At 48.1% G+C, this 19,695-nt stretch overlaps 3 protein-coding genes across 3 annotated transcripts; all 3 read right to left on the reverse strand.

The window, feature by feature from the left end:
• Positions 1-1,725: 1,725 nt before the first annotated feature.
• LOC132074857 (acyl-coenzyme A thioesterase 5-like) lies at positions 1,726-6,294 on the reverse strand. Its single transcript, XM_059474894.1, has 3 exons — positions 5,685-6,294; positions 2,949-3,151; positions 1,726-2,307 (listed from the first exon to the last, which is right to left on the reverse strand). Exons 1-3 carry the CDS (start codon positions 6,292-6,294, stop codon positions 1,726-1,728), a joined length of 1,395 nt encoding a protein of 464 aa, XP_059330877.1.
• A 2,636-nt stretch (positions 6,295-8,930) lies between these two features.
• On the reverse strand, positions 8,931-11,958 carry LOC132074858 (acyl-coenzyme A thioesterase 6-like). The gene is made up of 2 exons (XM_059474896.1): positions 11,932-11,958; positions 8,931-9,512 (listed from the first exon to the last, which is right to left on the reverse strand). The coding sequence occupies exons 1-2, from the start codon at positions 11,956-11,958 to the stop codon at positions 8,931-8,933; spliced, it is 609 nt and encodes a 202-aa protein (XP_059330879.1).
• Positions 11,959-13,308: 1,350 nt separating this feature from the next.
• Positions 13,309-15,180, reverse strand: RIOX1 (ribosomal oxygenase 1). The gene is given in 3 exon segments (XM_059474576.1): positions 13,309-14,847; positions 14,849-14,953; positions 14,956-15,180. Coding segments are annotated over 3 exon segments (1,827 nt in total). The 3' UTR covers positions 13,309-13,350.
• Between the last annotated feature and the right edge of the window lie 4,515 nt (positions 15,181-19,695).

A 19,695-nucleotide genomic window follows, 5' to 3' on the forward strand; every position in this document is an offset into this window, starting at 1 on the left:
TGTGAGACAGATCGTACAGAGATGGGACGGCTCTGCACGGCAAAGCCAAGGGGCCGCAGCTAGGGCCAGCTCCAGCCGAGACGGGGAGAAGCCACACCAGCACTCGCTCACCATTGCTTCTTGTCTCCTTGCCGGCTCTGCTTCTCTGTTCGTTACCTCAAGGCATGGGCAAGGTGGGTTATGTCTCCACCAGGCTCTGCCCGGCCTAGGCAGTTGCACAGCCAGGTGTGTTAGGAAGGATGGTCAGGATGATCAGGGATGCAGGAGCAATAAGGGAGGAGCACTTTTTCAGACTATTTAGGTAGGTCAGGAAACATGTGGCTCTTCTAATAATGGATTGTGCAGGGATTTAAAAAACAGGGTCATTCCGTCCATCTTAGGCAGAGATGGATCTTCTGATCCAAAAGGAACTGCAGAGGGAGAGCTGTTTCCTGAAGCCCCCACTCTTCCTGGAAGATGCTGGCAGGGATGCCTCATGCTCTGAGCTCCTCATGCCTGTCTTAGAGGTGTGAAAGTAGAAGCATCTAAGGGAATCTTACATTGCCCTAATTGGAAATACTAAGTGGTCAGAGATATTGGGCACTGTTTCATTGACCATGGAAATTACCCTTTCTCTCCAAACAGGTGAGGTGTTCTGTCATCTAGCATTTGGGTATGTTGTCTGGTGTCCAGCCCTGAATGTGTGGCAACTATTCCTGTTGTTGAGAACAACACTCTGTGGCTTACACTATTGGATTTGATCATGGGCTTGACCACATGCAGGAGCAGATGCTAAGGGTCCTGGAGGCTTCAGCAAAATTCCTTCTCCTCCATGCTTGGTGACACAAGACCTGTGAAATAGAGTGAAGGTAAGGGGACTAAGTGTCCATCTTCTATGGTCTCCTGTTCCCACTTGGGTAACCTTTGATCCCAAAGCTGCAAACTTTCTTAAGCCTTCACCCTGGGATGAGAAGGTAGTTAAGCTGCAAACCCTGCTTCTAACCAAAGCACAGCAAAAGACTCCATGGCTTTCAAATCTCAGTCTCTTTATTACAATTCTCATCCCAGTAACAAAGATTAAAATGCTCCACATCATGTAGGAGAAGATCAAAATGGCTGTAAATTCAACAGAAAGTTTTTTTGCATATCTTGGGGCCAGAAGTATCCATAAGCCAGAGCACTTCCTTTGGAAGGGTAGATGGAAAGAAGGCACAAAAGGCAAACAACCTTTTCCAAGGCTTAACCAGAGAGAGCCCAGCATCCTGGCCATAGCAGCCATTCTTACACACTTCCAGCAGCACAGAGGTCAGAGACGTTTCCATTGCAATGACACAGTCACCAGAAGAGCAGTGAAATCTCTGCTCCAGAACTGTCATTAGAGACAATTAGTATGACCTGAGGATAGCATATTCATGTAGAGACCACGGTGACATGGAGAGGACTGTCAAGTATTAGGGGAATAGAAACACCCAAGAAACATAACTGTGCATTTTGCACATGACCTGTTTTATCAAAGACTAATGCAAAAACCACCATTCCTTTTCTGGACACTTGAGCAAAAACGTTGAGAGGGGGACAGAAAAGGCAAGCCCATTTATTTTCTGTGTTATGGATATGCAAAGGTATGAAAGATACTGCAGTTTTACTGGTACAGCTGTGACAAAGGTTTGACCTGATAAATGTGGTAGAATTTATCAGATCTGGTTGTTCAAAATTGTGTGTTACTTGCACATTATTTGTTGCACATTAGTTAACAATTAAATACTTTTTGAAAAATGCCTGGATCTGTGACCAAGCATGAACCTGAGCTTTAGAATAAGCCCTGAGCTCCCCACCCAGGGCTGCTCGCTTGTGAAAAACAGGGTGGCTTCCTATGTGGTACAAAGGAAAAAAGGGTGGGTCTATGCAGTGCCCTGTTCCAGGGTAGGAGAGGATCTGAAAATTTTTCTTCCCTTGAGCCTGCAGAAGCTTGCAGACTTCAGTAGCATGATACTCACTTTTGACAACACAGTCATCTTGGCCCACAATGAATAGAAGCTGTGCCTCACTTTTCTCTAGTGGGATCCGGCTTTGGTCGCCAGGAGCTTGAAAGGGATCATCCATGCCATCAGAATAGTCAAGAAATTTGGAGTTGGTGGCCTTGGCTTTGTGTTCATCTAAGGTCACAGTGGGGATGATTTTATCTTTGTAAGAGAGAGGAATCACTGTAACAGCAACAGGGGCATTGAGGGAAGCAACAGCCAAGATGTTCTTCAGGAAGGCAGCCATGGCAAGGGACACTTCGGCTCCTTTGGAGAAACCAAGCAGGCCAACCCCTGGACCCTTCACCTGGGAGATAGGAGGAAATGCTCATCAGTGCTCAGCTGAAAAGCACAACAGCTGATTCATGGAGGGCAAGATTGTCTGATGCTGAGTGTTTCCAAAACCACATGAAGAAAGTCATGGCCAATGATTACTTTTCCTTGTGGGCAAATGACAGGAATACCCTCCCACACCCCCTGTACTTCCTCCTCACACTGTACTTCAAACCACTCATATGCAGAATGTTCCTTGGTATTCCAAAATCAGCCAGGAGTGGGGAGACATGATTTCATCCATCTGGGGACAGCTTGTAGGTCACAGCTATGAATTATTAGTCTTATACCCTGGCAGATGCTCTTTACTTTTCACTCTTTAAACTGTAGGAGGACATTTGGTGGCAACTCATGAAGGCTTTCTCCTGCAACACTTCCCACTTGGTTACATCTGATCTGTCTCTTGTGATGTTGCTTTGTGATCTCTCTCCACCCCCCTTCCAGAGCATGTATACTTGCCCCTTCTCTTTACTAGAACTCAGACACCCAAAATCCTTGCAAAGGCCAGCCCTGCCAGGTGAGTAATTCTGCAGCTTCCTCCAAAGATGACTAGAGCTAAGTGAGAGGACTTTACAGGAGCAGTTCCTGGAACCCAGAGCAAATGGGTGTTCCTACCTGTGGGTGCTGCAGCATATAGTTCACTGCCTCTTCAAAATATTCCAGGTGGAGTTCCTTTGGTTCCTGGGGCAGATCCTCAAATTGATAATAAGCCAGGGCGAGTGTGGCAAAGCCATGATTGGCCAGCAGGCTTGCTCTGGACTCAAAAAGACCTCCTCCAAGTCCATGTATATCAATGATCCCTGGAAAGGTGTCTTCTCCTGAAGCAAACAAGACAAAGATCAGAATTGCCTGAAATGACTCCTTTCAATCTTTCTGTGGTTTGGAATGCATCAAACGAGGTACAAAACAGGAATTGCAGAAAAGATTCTTTTGGGGAAAAGGTGCTATCAGTCAGCTGTGCAGTGTCAGCACCTGAAATAATTCTAGATTGTGTTGTAGAGGAAAAAAAAAAGTGCAGGAGCAGAACCTCTTAGGTAAGGTGCAAACCTTTATTTGTTTTAGGAATCAGCAGTACTGTGCATTGTGCTTAGGGCCAATGGGAGGAGACTCTTTGGTTAAAAAATTTTGTTCCAAATTCTCCTCCTGTAAGCAGCCCTGTAACAACAAGCGCTTCATCTACCACTATAAAAATCCTCAAGGTATCATGGTTTGATAGATGCAATGCAAACTAGAAACTTTAAGCTTTTTTCTTTGTATTGTGGCTTTTTAATATTTGGGATCGCTTGAAAAGCTGTAAGTCACCCAAACCAGTATACTTTGTTTCTTTGCAAGTCATATCTGGCAGCAGTCAGTATCAAATTTTGCACAGGATGCCACAGGTACCTCAGTGGATGATCAGCAGATATCTGGATCTTTCTTGGTCCAGGATGCTCTTTTCCTCATCCTGGGAGAATCCCAAACCTGTCCAGCCAGTGCAGGGAAAGAGAATGCTTTGCATGTTGCATTCCTCCAGCCTGATTGGTTTTGGGACTGCAATATGCAGGAAAGCTCCACAAGCCACAGGCCAGAGAAGGTGACCCTGGACCTGTTGAGAAGTGAAGAAGACCTAACTCACACCTACTTCTGGCTTCAGGAGAACCACGGGCCTGAGTGGGCTCATGCCTCCCACCCTCTGAGGATGCCTTTCTTCCACAGTCTGAGACCCTGCACCAGTGGCCTGTGCATCCGCAGATAAGGCTGCAGGTGGAAGGTGGGAATGTGTCACAGAGGCGAGGAGAGAGAAAGCACAGCATCCATTCACTCTCTACCTTGGCCCAAGGAGAGCTCTGCCGTCAAAAGTGCTGCTGTGCTCTTCCTTCTGTGGCTGTTTGCATGCAGGCAACAGCACATCTACTGGCTCTTCACAGGCTCTGAGCACTCAGAGCAGTGGCTGTGTGGCCAGGGGCCAGGAGTGCAGCTGTCTGTGGCCCATGGCCCAGCTGAGTGTGGCAGGGCTCTGTGGACTTGCACTGAACAAGCCCAGAAAAGGTGGTACAGCTGAATAAGGCCATGGGGGTGCTCAAGGGAGGTGTAACAGTACTGTAGCAAAAGCCCTTTGAGCTCTCTGCCTCTGCATGGCCTTAGGTCATTTGCTGAGGAGTATCCAACTCCTCAATCTGAATGTGGAGATGAGCGGTGTAGAGAGCAGGCTACAGGGAAATGAACATCATTGTGAGGTACCTCAGTGCAGGACAATTTGAGTGTGGTGAAATCATGGTTGTGAAACACATCTCCAAATAGACCTAAGAGAAATACTGGCTACAGACTGAACTTGCAGTGTTGCTAAGTTGAAGCTTATTTGTGGTGGCAGTAGGATGGGGATAAATGCTTTTTATCCTGTGTCTAGGAAACAACTCGAAATGCCTATGAAACAATTCAAAGCACCAGGCAATGTGTGGCAAGGGCTTATAATTTTAAAACACAGGCAAGAGGTGGAGGTCAGGGGACTCGGAGGAAATGCACTAACATTTGATTTACTGAAAGTGCCTCAGCTCAGGGGAAGTGGGACATTTTGGAGATAAAGTGTATGCAGGTGGCTTCTTCCCTCTCCTGGTTAGCAGGTGGGGGTAGCGGTGAGGCAGAGGAGGGACTTCTGGCCTTGTTGTGGGCGGGATGCTAAGTCTGTGAAATCAGCCTGCCCACACCCTGGACTCTGGCAGGAAAGTCTCGGTGTAGCTGCCCAGAAGATGCTGGAGACAGGTGGTGTCTTGGGCAATCCTTACATCTCAGAAAGGTGCTCTGCACCTTTTCCAGAGCAATTAGATAATTGTCTTTTACTGCTTGAAAGATTTATTCCCTGTAAATGTTCTTGAGCCCCTCCTCTTCTCTCTTTCACAAACTGATGATGCTCACCCCAATACGGCGGGCCATGGTCACCAAATAGTTACTATAGTTGGGGGAGGAGGGAAAACCCCAACCCCACCCAGTGAGTAAGAATGTCTATGACAGTCACAGAGCCCTTCCCCACCACTGTATTCTGCAGCTTCTTGTCTAGCAGCTTTCAAGGCACACTCACATTCACTTGCTGTGAATTTCTTCATGGTTGTTTTTTAGTTTGTTTTCTTTTTTCTTTTTTTTTTAACCTCCAGCCCTAAGAATGGTTTTTCCTCTCCCTTCTGCAGCTGTGTCCTGCCACGTGCATGGGCCGGTGAATTGGGAAGCATGGTCAGGCTGGTGAGTGGCATGGGAGGGGGGAGGGAAGGATGGGGGAAAGGACATGGGGCTTTAATGGACTCCACAGAGGTCATGGAACAACTTTCACCAACACAACACCAGTTTAGAGAAAGCAGGATGGCTGCAGTTGGTACTCACCGGGGGGCAGGAAAAGCGTCGCCCGGATCCTCCCTTCTCGCACCGGGATTCTCCGCACCCCGTCCCGCAGGAACGCCCGCTCGTGCTGCGCCTGGGCCAGGAGCCGCCCGTGGCGCTCCCCGTGGCCCTCAAACACCTCCAGCTGCAGGAGGAAGGGGCTCTGCACGTCCCGCTTTACCAGCCGCCAGAAAGGTTTCTCGGGCTGCAAAGCCCAGAGCAGCCCCATGGGCTCCAGGCCGGAGAAGCTGCCTCCCGGCAGCGCAGGACAGCGGGCGAGGTCCAGCTCGCCGTCGTCGCCCGCCTGGTAGCGGGCACTGGCCTGGAAGAGCTCTCTGGTCTCGTCCCGCAAGGACGTCCGCAGAGTGACCTGCTGCCGCGGGCCCAGGCCCTGCACGGTGATGGCCAGCGGCTGATCGAAGAGGCTGCGGGCGGCGGGCGACAGGCGGATGGAGGGGGCCATGGAGGAGAGTCCCTGGGCGGGGGCTGTCCCGGGGCTCCACGCGGGGCCGCGGCTCCGTGGGGCTGCAGGTGCGGGGCCGGGCCAGGGCAGCCGCCTCTGCCAGGCGCGGAAGCTGGCCCGGCACAGGGAGCGGGCACTGACCTGCCACATGGCTCTGGAGTTGTCGAGTCCACTGTCTGCATTCAAGTTGAGGCTTCTTTTATGAATGCAGCTTCCTACACATAGGCGGGGGTGGGGGGAATTTAAGCAGGAATGGTGTGGATCCACATGTGCTGGGAGATGCCAGATTTGCCTGGAGCCGTTGCTGCATCCCTCCCAGCACCCACGGCAGGGCGGGATCATCACAGCCGATCCCCTGACACAGATGGAGCATCTCAGCTCAAAGATGAGAAAGCTCCAGGGACACCGTATTGCCACCTTTCAGTACCTGAAGGAGGCCTGTAAGATGGAGACAAATTTGTTAGTAGAGCAATGGCTTGAAACTATAAGACTGTTGATACAGATTAGACATAAGGTAGAAGTTTTTTACAATGAGGGTAGTAAAACAATATCCCAGGATGCCCAAAGAGGCGATGGATGTCCCATGCTTGGAAACATCCAAGACCAAGTTGGACAGGGCTCTGAGCAATCTGATCTAGTTGAAGATGTTCTTGCTTATTGCAGGGGGGTCGGACTATATGACATTTAAGGTCCCTTTCAACCTGAACTATTCTATGATACTAAGATCTCCAAAAGGCTCTCTCCAGACACTTGTTGATGTGTAGTGTGCTTATCTGCTGTGGTCGAAGTTCTCTACAGCAGGCCTGCTGGACTGGACACAGACACAATCCTCCTTCCTGGGTTTCTCCTGCAGGCTCTTTTTCCCTCAAACTCAGCTAAGCTGCAGGCCTGGGAACATCTCAGGCAGAGACAGCCCCACCAGCCAGCACTATCTCCTGGCATCTCCTGAGACGTGCCATTTTGTGTGATGACAACACCTGGCATTGAAATGAGCTACTCCGAGACTTATGTTCCTCCCTCCCTCCTGCTCTATCACATTCCCTTCTAGCCCACGCTCAAAAAAAGAGTCTTATCCTTGCTAAGGCAGGCCCAGACGTATCAGACAGTGCTGCTGATAACATCTGTTATGAAACATGCTGGGCAGGGAAGGGCTACAATGGGGATGCCCAGGTGCTGAAACATGACAGGACTGAGAGGCAACTGCTGGCTCTGAGGTTTGCCCCAGTGTATCAAGCTGGCCTGGAGGACACCTGCAAAATGGAATACCCAGGACAGCTGGTTCAGCTTGCATGGGGGGATGGTGTTCACAAAGGAGGTGGCAGCCTTCCAGGTCTGACAGAAATGGTGCTCCCTGGTCCCTGGCTTTGTCCTCGCAAAGCAGTTGTTGGGTGCTGGTGGAGGTTCATGATACACAGGTGTTTTGGAGTGTGTGACTTCTCTGCTGAGGAGGACAGGAGGCCCTCAAGGCCTTTCCACCAACAGGGCCCTTGATCTACCCTAGGATGGGAGAGTGGTCAAGATGCAAAACCTGCTTACACCAAAGCACAACAAATGAATACACGGCTTTCAAATTTTAGACTCTTTATTGCAATTCTCATCCCAATAACAAAGAAGGCAAACAGCCTTTCCCAAGGTTTAACCAGAGAGAGCCCAGCATCCTGGCCATAGCAGCCATTCTTACACACTTCCAGCAGCACAGAGGTCAGAGACGTTTCCATTGCAATGACACAGTCACCAGAAGAGCAGTGAAATCTCTGCTCCAGAACTGTCATTAGAGACAATTAGTATGACCTGAGGATAGCATATTCATGTAGAGACCACAGTGACATGGAAAGGACTGTCAAGTATTAGAGGAATAGAAACCACCGAAGAAACATAACTGTGCATTTTGCACATGACCTGTTTTATCAAAGACTAATGCAAAAACCACCATTCCTTTTCTGGACCCTTGAGCAAAAAGGTTCAGAGGAGAAAAGAAGCAGAAAAGGCAAGCCCATTTATTTTCTGTGTTATGGATATGCAAAGTTATAGATGACACTGTAGCTGTACTGGTGCAGCTGTGACAAGGGTTGACCTGCACGGTGATGGCCAGCGGCTGATCGAAGAGGCTGCGGGCGGCGGGCGACAGGCGGATGGAGGGGGCCATGGAGGAGAGTCCCTGGGCGGGGGCTGTCCCGGGGCTCCACGCGGGGCCGCGGCTCCGTGGGGCTGCAGGTGCGGGGCCGGGCCAGGGCAGCCGCCTCTGCCAGGCGCGGAAGCTGGCCCGGCACAGGGAGCGGGCACTGACCTGCCACATGGCTCTGGAGTTGTCGAGTCCACTGTCTGCATTCAAGTTGAGGCTTCTTTTATGAATGCAGCTTCCTACACATAGGCGGGGGTGGGGGGAATTTAAGCAGGAATGGTGTGGATCCACATGTGCTGGGAGATGCCAGATTTGCCTGGAGCCATTGTTGCATCCCTGCCAGCACCCACGGCAGGGTGGGATCATCACAGCCGATCCCCTGACACAGATGGAGCATCTCAGCTCAAAGATGAGAAAGCTCCAGGGACACCTTATTGCCACCTCTCAGTACCTGAAGGAGGCCTGTACAATTAAAAATTTATGAGCAATGTAATGGCTTTAAGCTAAAGGACAACTTTTTCTGTTTTATGGATATGCAAAATCATGAAATATCCTGTAGTTTTACTGGTACAGCTGTGACAAGGTTTGACCTGATAAATGTAGTAGAATTTATCAGATCTGGTTGTTCAAAATTGTGTGTTACTTGCACATTATTTGTTGCACATTAGTTAACAATTAAATACTTTTTGAAAAATGCCTGGATCTGTGACCAAGCATGAACCTGAGCTTTAGAATAAGCCCTGAGCTCCCCACCCAGGGCTGCTCGCTTGTGAAAAACAGGGTGGCTTCCTATGTGGTACAAAGGAAAAAAGGGTGGGTCTATGCAGTGCCCTGTTCCAGGGTAGGAGAGGATCTGAAAAGTTTTCTTCCCTTGAGCCTGCAGAAGCTTGCAGACTTCAGTAGCATGATACTCACTTTTGACAACACAGTCATCTTGGCCCACAATGAATAGAAGCTGTGCCTCACTTTTCTCTAGTGGGATCCGGCTTTGGTCCCCAGGGGCTTGAAAGGGATCATCCATGCCATCAGAATAGTCAAGAAATTTGGAGTTGGTGGCCTTGGCTTTTTGTTTATGTAAGGTCACAGTGGGGATGATTTTATCTTTGTAAGAGAGAGGAATCACTGTAACAGCAACAGGGGCATTGAGGGAAGCAACAGCCAAGATGTTCTTCAGGAAGGCAGCCATGGCAAGGGACACTTCGGCTCCTTTGGAGAAACCAGGCAGGCCAACCCCTGGACCCTTCACCTGGGAGATAGGAGGAAATGCTCATCAGTGCTCAGCTGAAAAGATTCATGGAGGGCAAGATTGTCTAATGCTGAGAGTTTGCAAAACTACACAAAGAATGTGACAGCAATATTTACTTTTTCTTTTGAACAAATGACAGGCATCTCCTACACAATTTTTTTTTTTCTATTGTATGTAAAACATTCTCTTATGATAGCCAAGAGAGAACAAGAACAATGACACTATTTGAACTCTGGTTGCAAGAGAAAAATAAGATTATTTACAGCTAATGTAGAAACGTTTTGGTAGTGGGAGGCAGTAAGAGATCAAGGTTCCCCCATATTTGACAGAGACAGTTTCAGCCATCTCAGAGATGTACCTAATGCTGCTCAAAGATGAGGAAGAGGTGGTTTTAATTTTCTTTTTATATCTCTCTGTCTACTCTGTTATTTACTGGCAATAAATTAAATTAATCTTCTCTAAGTCAAGTCTGTTTTGTCAGTGATATTGGCCAAAATATTGATGAATTATTCCCTGTCCTTGTCTTGATCTGTAAGATTTCTCTTCTTAGTTTCTTCACCTCTCCTGTTGCTAAAGAGGATTGAAAGAGTGGTTTGGCAGATATCCAACACCCAGCCAAGGACAACCTCCCACTGGTTGTCCTTGCTGGCTACCAGTAAAGGTTCACATGTGGGCATGTGGTGACAATTCATGAAAGCTGCTTCAAAAAATGCAGGTGTCTCCTCTCCACAATGCAGGTGTCTTCTCTTCTCAGTCACTCTGAGATTGTGGTATCTGAATAGTACCCATGCTCTGAATAGTACCAGTGCATATCTGTTGATCCTTCCCCTTTCCTAGGTGAGCATTCTGGCAGGTGCTAGCTAAACCAGATGAGTATTTCTGCATCTTTCTCGAAAGTGGCAAAGTGACAGGCACGTGTGGGACTGCCGACTCCCCTCCCCACTTTTTGTGCCCCATATAGATGTTGTGAAACTCAATGGTCCTTGTGTCCTTCAAAAAGATGCTGTTCCTGTGCCCCAAGGATCTGATTACAAGAGCAAATAAATGCTTATTCTCTCAAAACTCTCCTGTCCTGCTCAGCTTCGCTTGGAAAAATTGGTGGATATGTTCCCTGTATCTTCATTTGTGTTTCTGCACTGCTTGGAAGCCCATGAAGGGACCATCAGCATGGTCCTTGCCTTACAGCATGCAGAACATTCCCCTCCAATAGCCACGGTGTTATGACCTCTGGAGGACACGACGCTGCCCCATGCCTTTGGTGCCTGTGCTGCGCTGCCTGTACAACGGGGCCTTCAGGCCTGTGCTGCCTGCACAGAACCCAAGCCCTACAGGAAACTCAGCCAGCTCTTCCTTACGAAGACCACAGGCAGCTCCCACCCAGGACCTGAGGTAACACAGCTTATGTGGCCCTGCCCTTATTGAACAGTGCAGAAAGATATTCCCTTGCAAACATTGTTTCTCTTTGACTGTAGATATGCTACACAGAGCTGTTTCCTTATTCAAGAATCTTACAATACCTTAAAAGACTGAAAGGAGATGAAGCAAAGTGAAAATTTTCCAGGATAGAAATCCATTTTAATTTAGATGAAATGTACATTTTTGAGTTGAGTCTGTGGTTAGAAATCGTAGTTATTTAGCCAGACTGCAAGGCCTAAGCTCAGTGAAGTTACTTCAGTGAAGGACAGAGATAAAGGGGGGGAGACAAAAGATGATAGAGAGTGACAGGGACTGCTGTAAGGGCAAGTCAGCCTGACCTCGGAATTCTTTCTGATAAAAGGGAACTAGCGGTAAATGTCAATGAAACCCATAAAAATGAATATGTATGAACCTATTGTGAAACTGTATGCATATGTATTTGAGAGAGAGATAAAAAGAGACCTGAAGTTCTCAGAGGCACGCATGCCTTTTTTGAGGAGAGCAATGTCCACATGCGTCCAGCACTGTAATAAACATACCAAGCTTTACAACTTTGACAAAGTTGTGGGGTTTTCTTCTTTTCTCCGCAAAACAGAGACAATCTCTCCTATGAACCACGTCTGCGTGACATGGGGAAATGCTTCTTTGCTTGGGGTTCTCAGCATCTAAAGGGATGTAAGATTAGTGTTAGCTATAATACATGGCATTTTTAGATACCTTACAAAATATGCTTTTCTTACTGGGATCATAATGGACCACCACCTCCTAGTCAAAAAAATTTGGTATACTCTGCAGGTCTCAGCAAGAAATAGCTTTCTGCAGAAAGAGCAATTAAGAAAAGAGAAACTCTGTGCCTAGCTAGTCCTGTGTAAATCTGTGAGGAGTACCTGTAAGGTGTCCTGTAAGTCCAGGCAGTTTCCAGAGTCCAGGGAAAGGAAAAGCTAAGGAGATTTTATGCTGTCTTTGGTCAGGATTAAAATGCTCAAAACAGACATGGGAGTACTTGCAGCCATCGCAGAAAGAGCGGCATGAGCTCCTGGTGCAGCTCTGCAGCACAGCCTCAAGCAACAAAGCTGCAGTGCTGGTGCCTGTGGTTGCACATAGAGCACACAGAGCAACCCAGGAAGGGCACCACTGAGACAGGAGATATTTACCAGGGACGTAAATGGTGCGGTAAGGATGGCTGGTGAGGATGAATAGACAGGGGGTCAGAGGATGAGTTTGGCAACAGCATTTCTGTCCAGCCACTAGCGCTTCACAGAGCCAAGAGGCCCAAGGGCACCCCAGCATGATCTTGTGCAATTTTACACAGCTCAACTTTCAAGATTTAGCAAAAGCATACAGACAAAAGAGGGAGGAAAGGCTGGCAGTGTTCCAAGTATGGGATCTTGGAGGACATACTGTACACTTAAATTCCAAACAGTTGAGCGTATGGGTGCCATCTTGCAAAACCTGGATAACCCAACAGCTCAGAGGAGCACAGGGCAATGCACCCCACTCACTGTGAGTATAGCTTCAGGAGGCTTTAAACACAGAATACCTCTCACCTGCTGACTGCTATGATAAAATAGCATTGTGGAAAAATGTTTCAGAGGTTTGCCAGTATTTATGGGGACTGACCTCACAGCCAGGCACATATTCGTGTAACTTGATAGGTCCTAAAATGAAACTTTTTCACCCAGCACAAAAAATCCCCAAACATATTGGAAGGCACTCCACTTGCCTTGAAAGGACCAATAATTTAATTGCTAAACGCTGCTGTGGGGAAACCAGGAGGGGAAGATATTTTACCTGTATTACTGGACTGAAAAGGAAGCAAGCGAACCTGAAGCATTTCAAACGCAACAGATCACGTTTGCCTGAGAAAATCTTACTGCATCATTCAGTAGGGGCAGGGCCACATAGGTGGGTGCGATTGCTCAAACTGAGTGGGAGCTGCCTGCAGGCCCCTCTTTTAGGAAGTGTAAATGTGTGACCAAGGGATCTTTACAACACAGCATGGGCCTGAAGCCACACCATATGCCCAGCAAAGGCACACAGAATGGTGACCATTACCAAATATGCCTATGAACAGTATTTCCTGCATGCAGCTGAGCAGACTGCTTTAAAATACTCTGAAAACATGACGATGACTACAAGAAAGTTCACAACCTCCCTGAAGTTACCTAGGGTGTAATAACATGGCTGGTGAAAAGAAGATAACAAATTCTCTTCTCTAGGCACTCAGCCATGCAGAATTGCTCCTAGAGCAAATACTTATTTTATTCAGAACATTTGATTTCTCTACCCACGACACAGACCTTCTACCCCCAGATGAGATGCACAGACCTGAACTGCTGATTCATATCTAGCAGACGGAAGGCAAGACCAAGACAGAACATTTTCTAAACAAGTGTACTTTTATTTTGTGAAAAAATAAGGGTTAGATTTTTGCCAGAGGCTTCTTTGTAGTCAGAATACCTTTCTCAAACAGAAGTGTAGCTAGAGAAATCTTTTCCTCCAAGGTTTCACATGGAAGGTTAGCCACACTTACATGATTTGGATAGGAAGACAGAAGAAATTCTATACTGTCTGTATATTCAGGATCTAGCTCAAGGAACTTGGGCTCTTCCTTATGATACACTCTTGAGTTTTCTGTAGTGTAGTACAGCATCATACCTGCTTCTTCATTACACAGTCTAACAATGCCATGACGGAGCAGGCGTACTTCGGTGTCTTTTGTTATCAGAATATCAACATTGCAGGGGCCTCCATCTTGCCACCGGGCTGGGAAGCCGTAGACACTCTGTGCCTTTTCACTTCGCGTGAGCACTGGAGGGAGACAGTCATGAAGAAACGACTTGGCTCTCTGATCCACAGCAGCATCGATGGGTGCATAGTCAACAAGCTTCTTTATCAGGCTCTGCACCTTCTCCACAAAGGCCGTTCGCCGAGCATCGACTGTGTCAGAGTTAGCGACTCCCATATACTGCAGGTAGTCCATGGGAAGCCCCCGTCGGTACTCCACGTCTTCCTCCAGGGCCATCTGCAGGGCAGCTGGGAGGAGCTTCTCCAGAAAGTCCCCCCAGGAATTCCTCTGGTAGGAAGACACAGTGATGTGGAGTGAATGTGCATCAGGGAGACAATCACCCTGGTGGATAAAGCCCCGGGGGAAGTACAGCAGGTCTCCAGCCTCCAGCACAGTCTCCAGCACAGGCTCACCGAGTTCAGCCTGCGTGAGGTTTGCGCTGGAGAACTGGGGCAGCACCTCAGCATCTGTTCGGGGCCTGTAGACACGCCAGTGCTTCTTCCCCTCCAGCTGCAGCACGAAGGCCTCGATGTCATCATAGTGGGGGGCAAAGCCCTGTGTACCCGGGGGTGTGAGGTAGGTGTTCGCCCCTGCCATGCTGCCAAACTGCTCCTGCAGGATGGAGAGGAAGTGCCAGACGGTAGGGGAGAAGGCCTGCGGGCAGAGGAGGCGCAGGGAGCAGCCGTTCTGGTAGAAGTCCCACACGACAGCGGGCAGGGCTCTGCCGGAGGGGTTGTGCGTCTCCCGCACTCCCTCGGCATAGCTGGTCACATCCAGGTGGGTGCCGAAGTGAACCTCTCCTCCTCGCAAGGCGGCGTCGAAGTCGGCCGTGGAGAAGAGCCCCGCGTAGTAGCCGGGGTCGCCCCGCCGCAGCAGCAGCGGCGCCCGTTCCCAGTGCCGCCCCAGGAACTCCGCCGGCGCCACCGGGGCCAGCAGCCAGCGGAAGAGCTCGGCGGCCCGCTGCCGGCTGTCCTCCAGCCGCGCCAGTCGCCGCAGCAGCCCCGACACACCGCCGCCGTCCTTCCCGGCCGGCCGCGGGCCGCCTGGCATCGCCTTGGGGCCACCACGCGGTTTCGCGTCAGGCCCAGCGTCCGTCGCCTCGGGCCGAGGATCCACGGGGGCCTCCACGGGGACCACCACGGGGGCCTCCACGGGGACCACCACGGGGAGCTCCACGGGGAGCTCCACGGGGACCACCACGGGGAGCTCCACAGGGGCCTCCACGGGGGCCTCCTCGGGGAGCTCCACGCGGCTCGGGGGCGCGGCGGGCGGCGGCGCCTCCGGCTCCGAACCGCCGCCTCCCGCCCGGCCGCGCCTCGGGCGGGCCTTGGCCCGCTTGCGACCCGCGGGCAGCGGGGCCCCGCGGCGGCGCCGCTCCATCCGCCCGGCCCCCGCCATCCGGCGGTACACGGCGAGCGCCGAGAGCCGCCCCAACTCACGTTGCTCCACCACCATGGCCGCCATGGCTCCCCGCCCCGCGGACCGCTTCCGCCGGGAGTGCCCCGGGCACGGGATGGAGCCCGTCCCCGCCTGTCCCCGCCCCCCGTCTGCCGCCGGAAGGACGCGTTCTATGGGTGCCTGTGGTGCAGCGTGGAACAAAATGTCTTGTCTTTTGTCATCTCCGCCGCTTAAAATGTGCTGGGTATATTTGCTTCCCCCGCCCTGCGGAAGAAAAAGAGAGGCGATTCGCCTTGGTACGATGCAGGTCTGTTCTTTGGCTGGGAAGCTTCGTTCTGGAAGTACGCTCTAAGCAGTACGTTCAGAAAGTTGTGTTTTGTCTGAAGGCGTACGGTAAAGATATGCTTTTAGACAGCCTGGAATTACTTTGTAACCTAATGAGTCTAGATGAGCTAACACTCATTTCATAATGTGTTGCACAAGGAGTAGTAACCCAAATTGAATGGAGCTAATTCTTGTGTGCCATCCCCCTCCCCTTTTCTTGGGCTTCTCATGGTGATAGCAGCTGAAAGGCTGTCATCTTAAAAGGATCCCAAAAACCCAAAAGACGGTCCTGTCACATAGTGTTTTTTGGTTTGTTGGTGTCTTTTTTTTTTTTTTTTTTTTTTTTTTTTTTTTTTTTTTTTTTTTTTCCCAAATCCATTCACTGTCTAATAACCTGGGCAGACCTTTGTTTCCTCTCTGTTTCTCTCCGAGGCTTCCCAGAAGGCCAGCGTTAGTGGTGCTGGGCAGCCTGAGGGCTGCTCTGTGCTTCCAGAGGCTGCAGCTTCCTAGAGGGGTAGAACAAGACTCTGCTTGAGGCAGAGGTAGGGGTTTGTATTGACAGACTTACATTTTTGATCAAGATACAAGCTTCAGTTGAAGAAATTCACTGTGCAGTACTTTTGTGAGAAGAATCTTTGATGAACTGCAGTAATTCATGGGAATGAATTTTGCATGAGAATTTCATCTCCAGAGGCTGCTGTGAGTCTAAAGCATTTAACTGCAGCAATTACCCAAGTGTGCCCAGGAACCCTCTGGTTCACAGGGTGTTATTAACCTCTCACAGATATGAATGTCAGCTGCCCAGAATATGTTAAACAGCTAACACTCTAAGGCATATGCAGATTTGCTGTGTGGGCTACTTAGTGTATCAGGCATAGGATATAAAGCTGAAAAGAGAATTTTCACCTTTTGCCAGGTTTCAACCCAGACCTACATTTCAATTTTACCACAATTCAGGAGCAGAAATCAGTTAGGCCTAATAAGGATAAGTTCAGATGTTAATCTCAATTCTAGAATTGATGCAGATACCTCAAAGGTTGTTTGAATTGCCTTAAAAACAATACAAATCAGTCTCACAGAGCACCAATATGCTCTAATCAATGAAGGCCTTTATGTATATGTGCAAGAACAACTATTTTAATTTTGGAGGTATTTTTCTGACGGAATTCTTCGGGCATAGCCAAAGCTGCGTGAAGAGCAACGGCAGTAGAAGGCTGTCCTCTTTGTGCCACGATGGTTTTAGTTAATGGAGACGGGTTTTAGGAGTGCACAGGCAGCCTTCAGGCTGCGATTTCACGCCCGGGCCGTTTGCGGCTTTGCCAGCAGGTGGCAGAGGCCGACCAGCGCTGTGCGCCCCGCTCCGGGGAGCGCCGCGCCTGCCTGGCAAGGTGACCCGCGGGGTGCGGAGCGCAGCGAGCGGGGAGCGCAGACAGCCTGTGCGTGCATCTGCAGACTGGAAGAGAAGGGAAGGGCGAACGCTATTTCAATCCACTCTTTGTTTCCCCAAGGTTAAGCCCTGCTTACTAGAATAATCTTATCAGCTGAAACCATTTCAACAGAACTGGACCCTTAACAAAATCGAGATGCAAAGCGCTTGAAATATGGTAAAAGTTAGGCCATTGTAGGCTTTGATTATACGTAAGCACGGCTAAACAGGCTTGGCAGGGGGAAGACTTTTGAAAAACCTGGGTGACTGGATTGTTATTTGTGTTACTGCTTAATTTACTGGAGTGCAACTGATCCTTCTGAGAAGAAGCCAGGCGCTGTGCACAGAGCCTGACCTGAGTTACACCAGGATATCTGTAATGACAGCAGCAAAGCTGTTCTGGATATTTACCAGTACAGGGGGTTCAAAGTCTCATTTGAGGGCCCTGATCTTCATAGGGATGTCACTTTCTACTGGTGAGAGACAGCTGATAGACACTGAATTTTTATTATGTATAACAAAGTCTCTGAGCGAAGAACACAGTGGAAAATAATAGTAGTTAAATCTCTATAACAAGAAAACATTTATTTTGACAATTTAGCCTTTCTAATAATAAATTCTTTCGAGAATAAAGAATGTTGCTATTTTTCTGTGTGACGCAAGAAAGGGTTTTGACCTAGGGCAAAAAGAGAGAGCTTCAGTGTCACTTACAGAGTACTCAGATGATTGTTTAGGAGTAGCCACAAAGTTTACATGCTCTTTGCTTTCATTGTCCAATATTTAAAGAGAACTCATCTAAAGAAATATGTGTCATGTACAGCTCTTTAAATAAACAAAAGGAAAGCAATACAGATCTCTGAATGATTAGGTGATCCCTAGCTGCTGCTTACACAGACAGAGTAGCAACTGGAGGCTCAATTAAATTTCTTAATTAGAACTTAGCACAAAATTACTTGGATTTTATGAACGTATAATCTGCATTGCCAAGAGCCACATGTGTTTTATTTAGGACATATAAATGTGGTGAGTACAATCTATTAGAGAGTCACAAGTGACTTCAAAAGAAGTAAGTGAATGGCACCTTAAAGAGATGTAGGGTTCATTTGATATTTTAGCCTTATGCCATTCAAATAATTGAAATCTCAAATTTAAAGAGCAGTTTGGGTTAAGTCCTGACCCTGCAAAACTATGAGTAGTCTTCACTAATGAGTGGAAAGGACAAAATTCTTTGCAGTTTCCTGTGTATTAGATACTCAGTTGTTCACCATTGTGCAGACCTTCTCTGTGTTCCCAGAAAATCATTAATGTAAACAAGTCACTATTAGAAAATTAAGCCCAGCTTAATCCTTCTTCTCATTATTACTTTGCTGGCGACCTTTCTTTGCACAATCAGTTTTGTTTTCATGCCAAAACTAATACCTAGTAAGGATAAAGAGCATTTCAACAGGTTTGCTTAGCTGACAATCTTTCTTATACAGCCTAGCTACATCCACTGTGTCATCACTGGAAGGACACTCAGCTGGATTGTGAAGCCTGCTGCTCATTGTAAAAGCTATAAAGTTCACTGCCAGATATAACACGACTGAAAGCTAATTCAGGAACTGTTTCTCAAGAGCTATCCTCTGGCCTCCCTCATCAGAGTGAATGCACTCACTCACTGAAGCATCTTTTGGCAGCAGCTTTGGCCTCCTTCCAGCTGTTTCTGTCTTCTCAGGGATTTTCTTATTCAGTGACTGGTTGTGGTCTTTAATCCTGGTTATCTTGTACAAGGAGCCCCACTGAGAAAAGAAGCTTTCCCTGCCATGGAACAGCCATATTAAAGCACATTTGTAAAAATCATAATTAGAAGGTCCTGTCCTCCCTGTGAAATTATCTTTTTGGAGGGATTTGGAAGCACAGACATTTTCTTTTGTACCATGTGACACTAAAGCAGAAACATTGGAATTAAAGATGAATTAAAATAATGTATTTAAGTAGGACTGAGTTTGGCTGAGTTTACTCACCATGTTGAATAGGCATGTGTACTTTCAAATTCTGAAATAATTTTATGAGGGTTTTTGTACTTTTATTAGATGCCATCTAGCATTTGGTAGCATTGAGCAGATACCATCTGCAGTGACTCCATAGGCAGTGATTAAATACAAAGCTCCAGACTTCAAGGCTCCAGCAGAAGGAGAGAAAGAAATGGCCATAAAGAGAAAATCCCCATCCTAAAATGAAGGCAAAGAGGACCTGAATGAAATACTTCTCATGTGGGATTAATCACATCTAAAGAACCAAGGTAGAAAGTACTGTCAATGCATAAATCTTGTGCTAGAGAATATCCTTTTGATATGCACAGACCATGGCTCTTGACAAGCTGTTTGGCTGATGCCTTTCCATGGAAGACAGGTTTTAAAGGATTCTTGCTCCTCATATCCTTTCTGCACTAATGATGGCAACTGCATAGCTTTGCTCATTAAATACACGTATACCCACTATTTCAACATTAACATATAGCTGTGCCAACATAGGGCAGCCCTATTCAACATTTGCTTTTCCTGTAAGCTTCTTCTAGTCAGAAGCCTTGCAAAAAGACTTTACCTTTTTTTTTCCTATATTGAAGGTTTTCTGAAGTACTCTGAAATTGCTTGCTCACTTCAGATCTGCACTACCAAGATGAAAATACTGTGCAAACAGAATGCCTTGGTTTAGCAACCATATTGGTTCAGATCTGCTCAGAGCACGACAGGAGAAAGCCCCTGTAGTACTTGCTTATTTGCTTCCCATAGTAGATATGTGTTGCTACTAGCCAATATGGCACCTTATAGAAGTATTTTTGAACATTTCCA

This window comes from Ammospiza nelsoni, chromosome 6 (genome assembly GCF_027579445.1).
Source record: "Ammospiza nelsoni isolate bAmmNel1 chromosome 6, bAmmNel1.pri, whole genome shotgun sequence".
Taxonomy (NCBI): Eukaryota; Metazoa; Chordata; class Aves; order Passeriformes; family Passerellidae; genus Ammospiza; species Ammospiza nelsoni.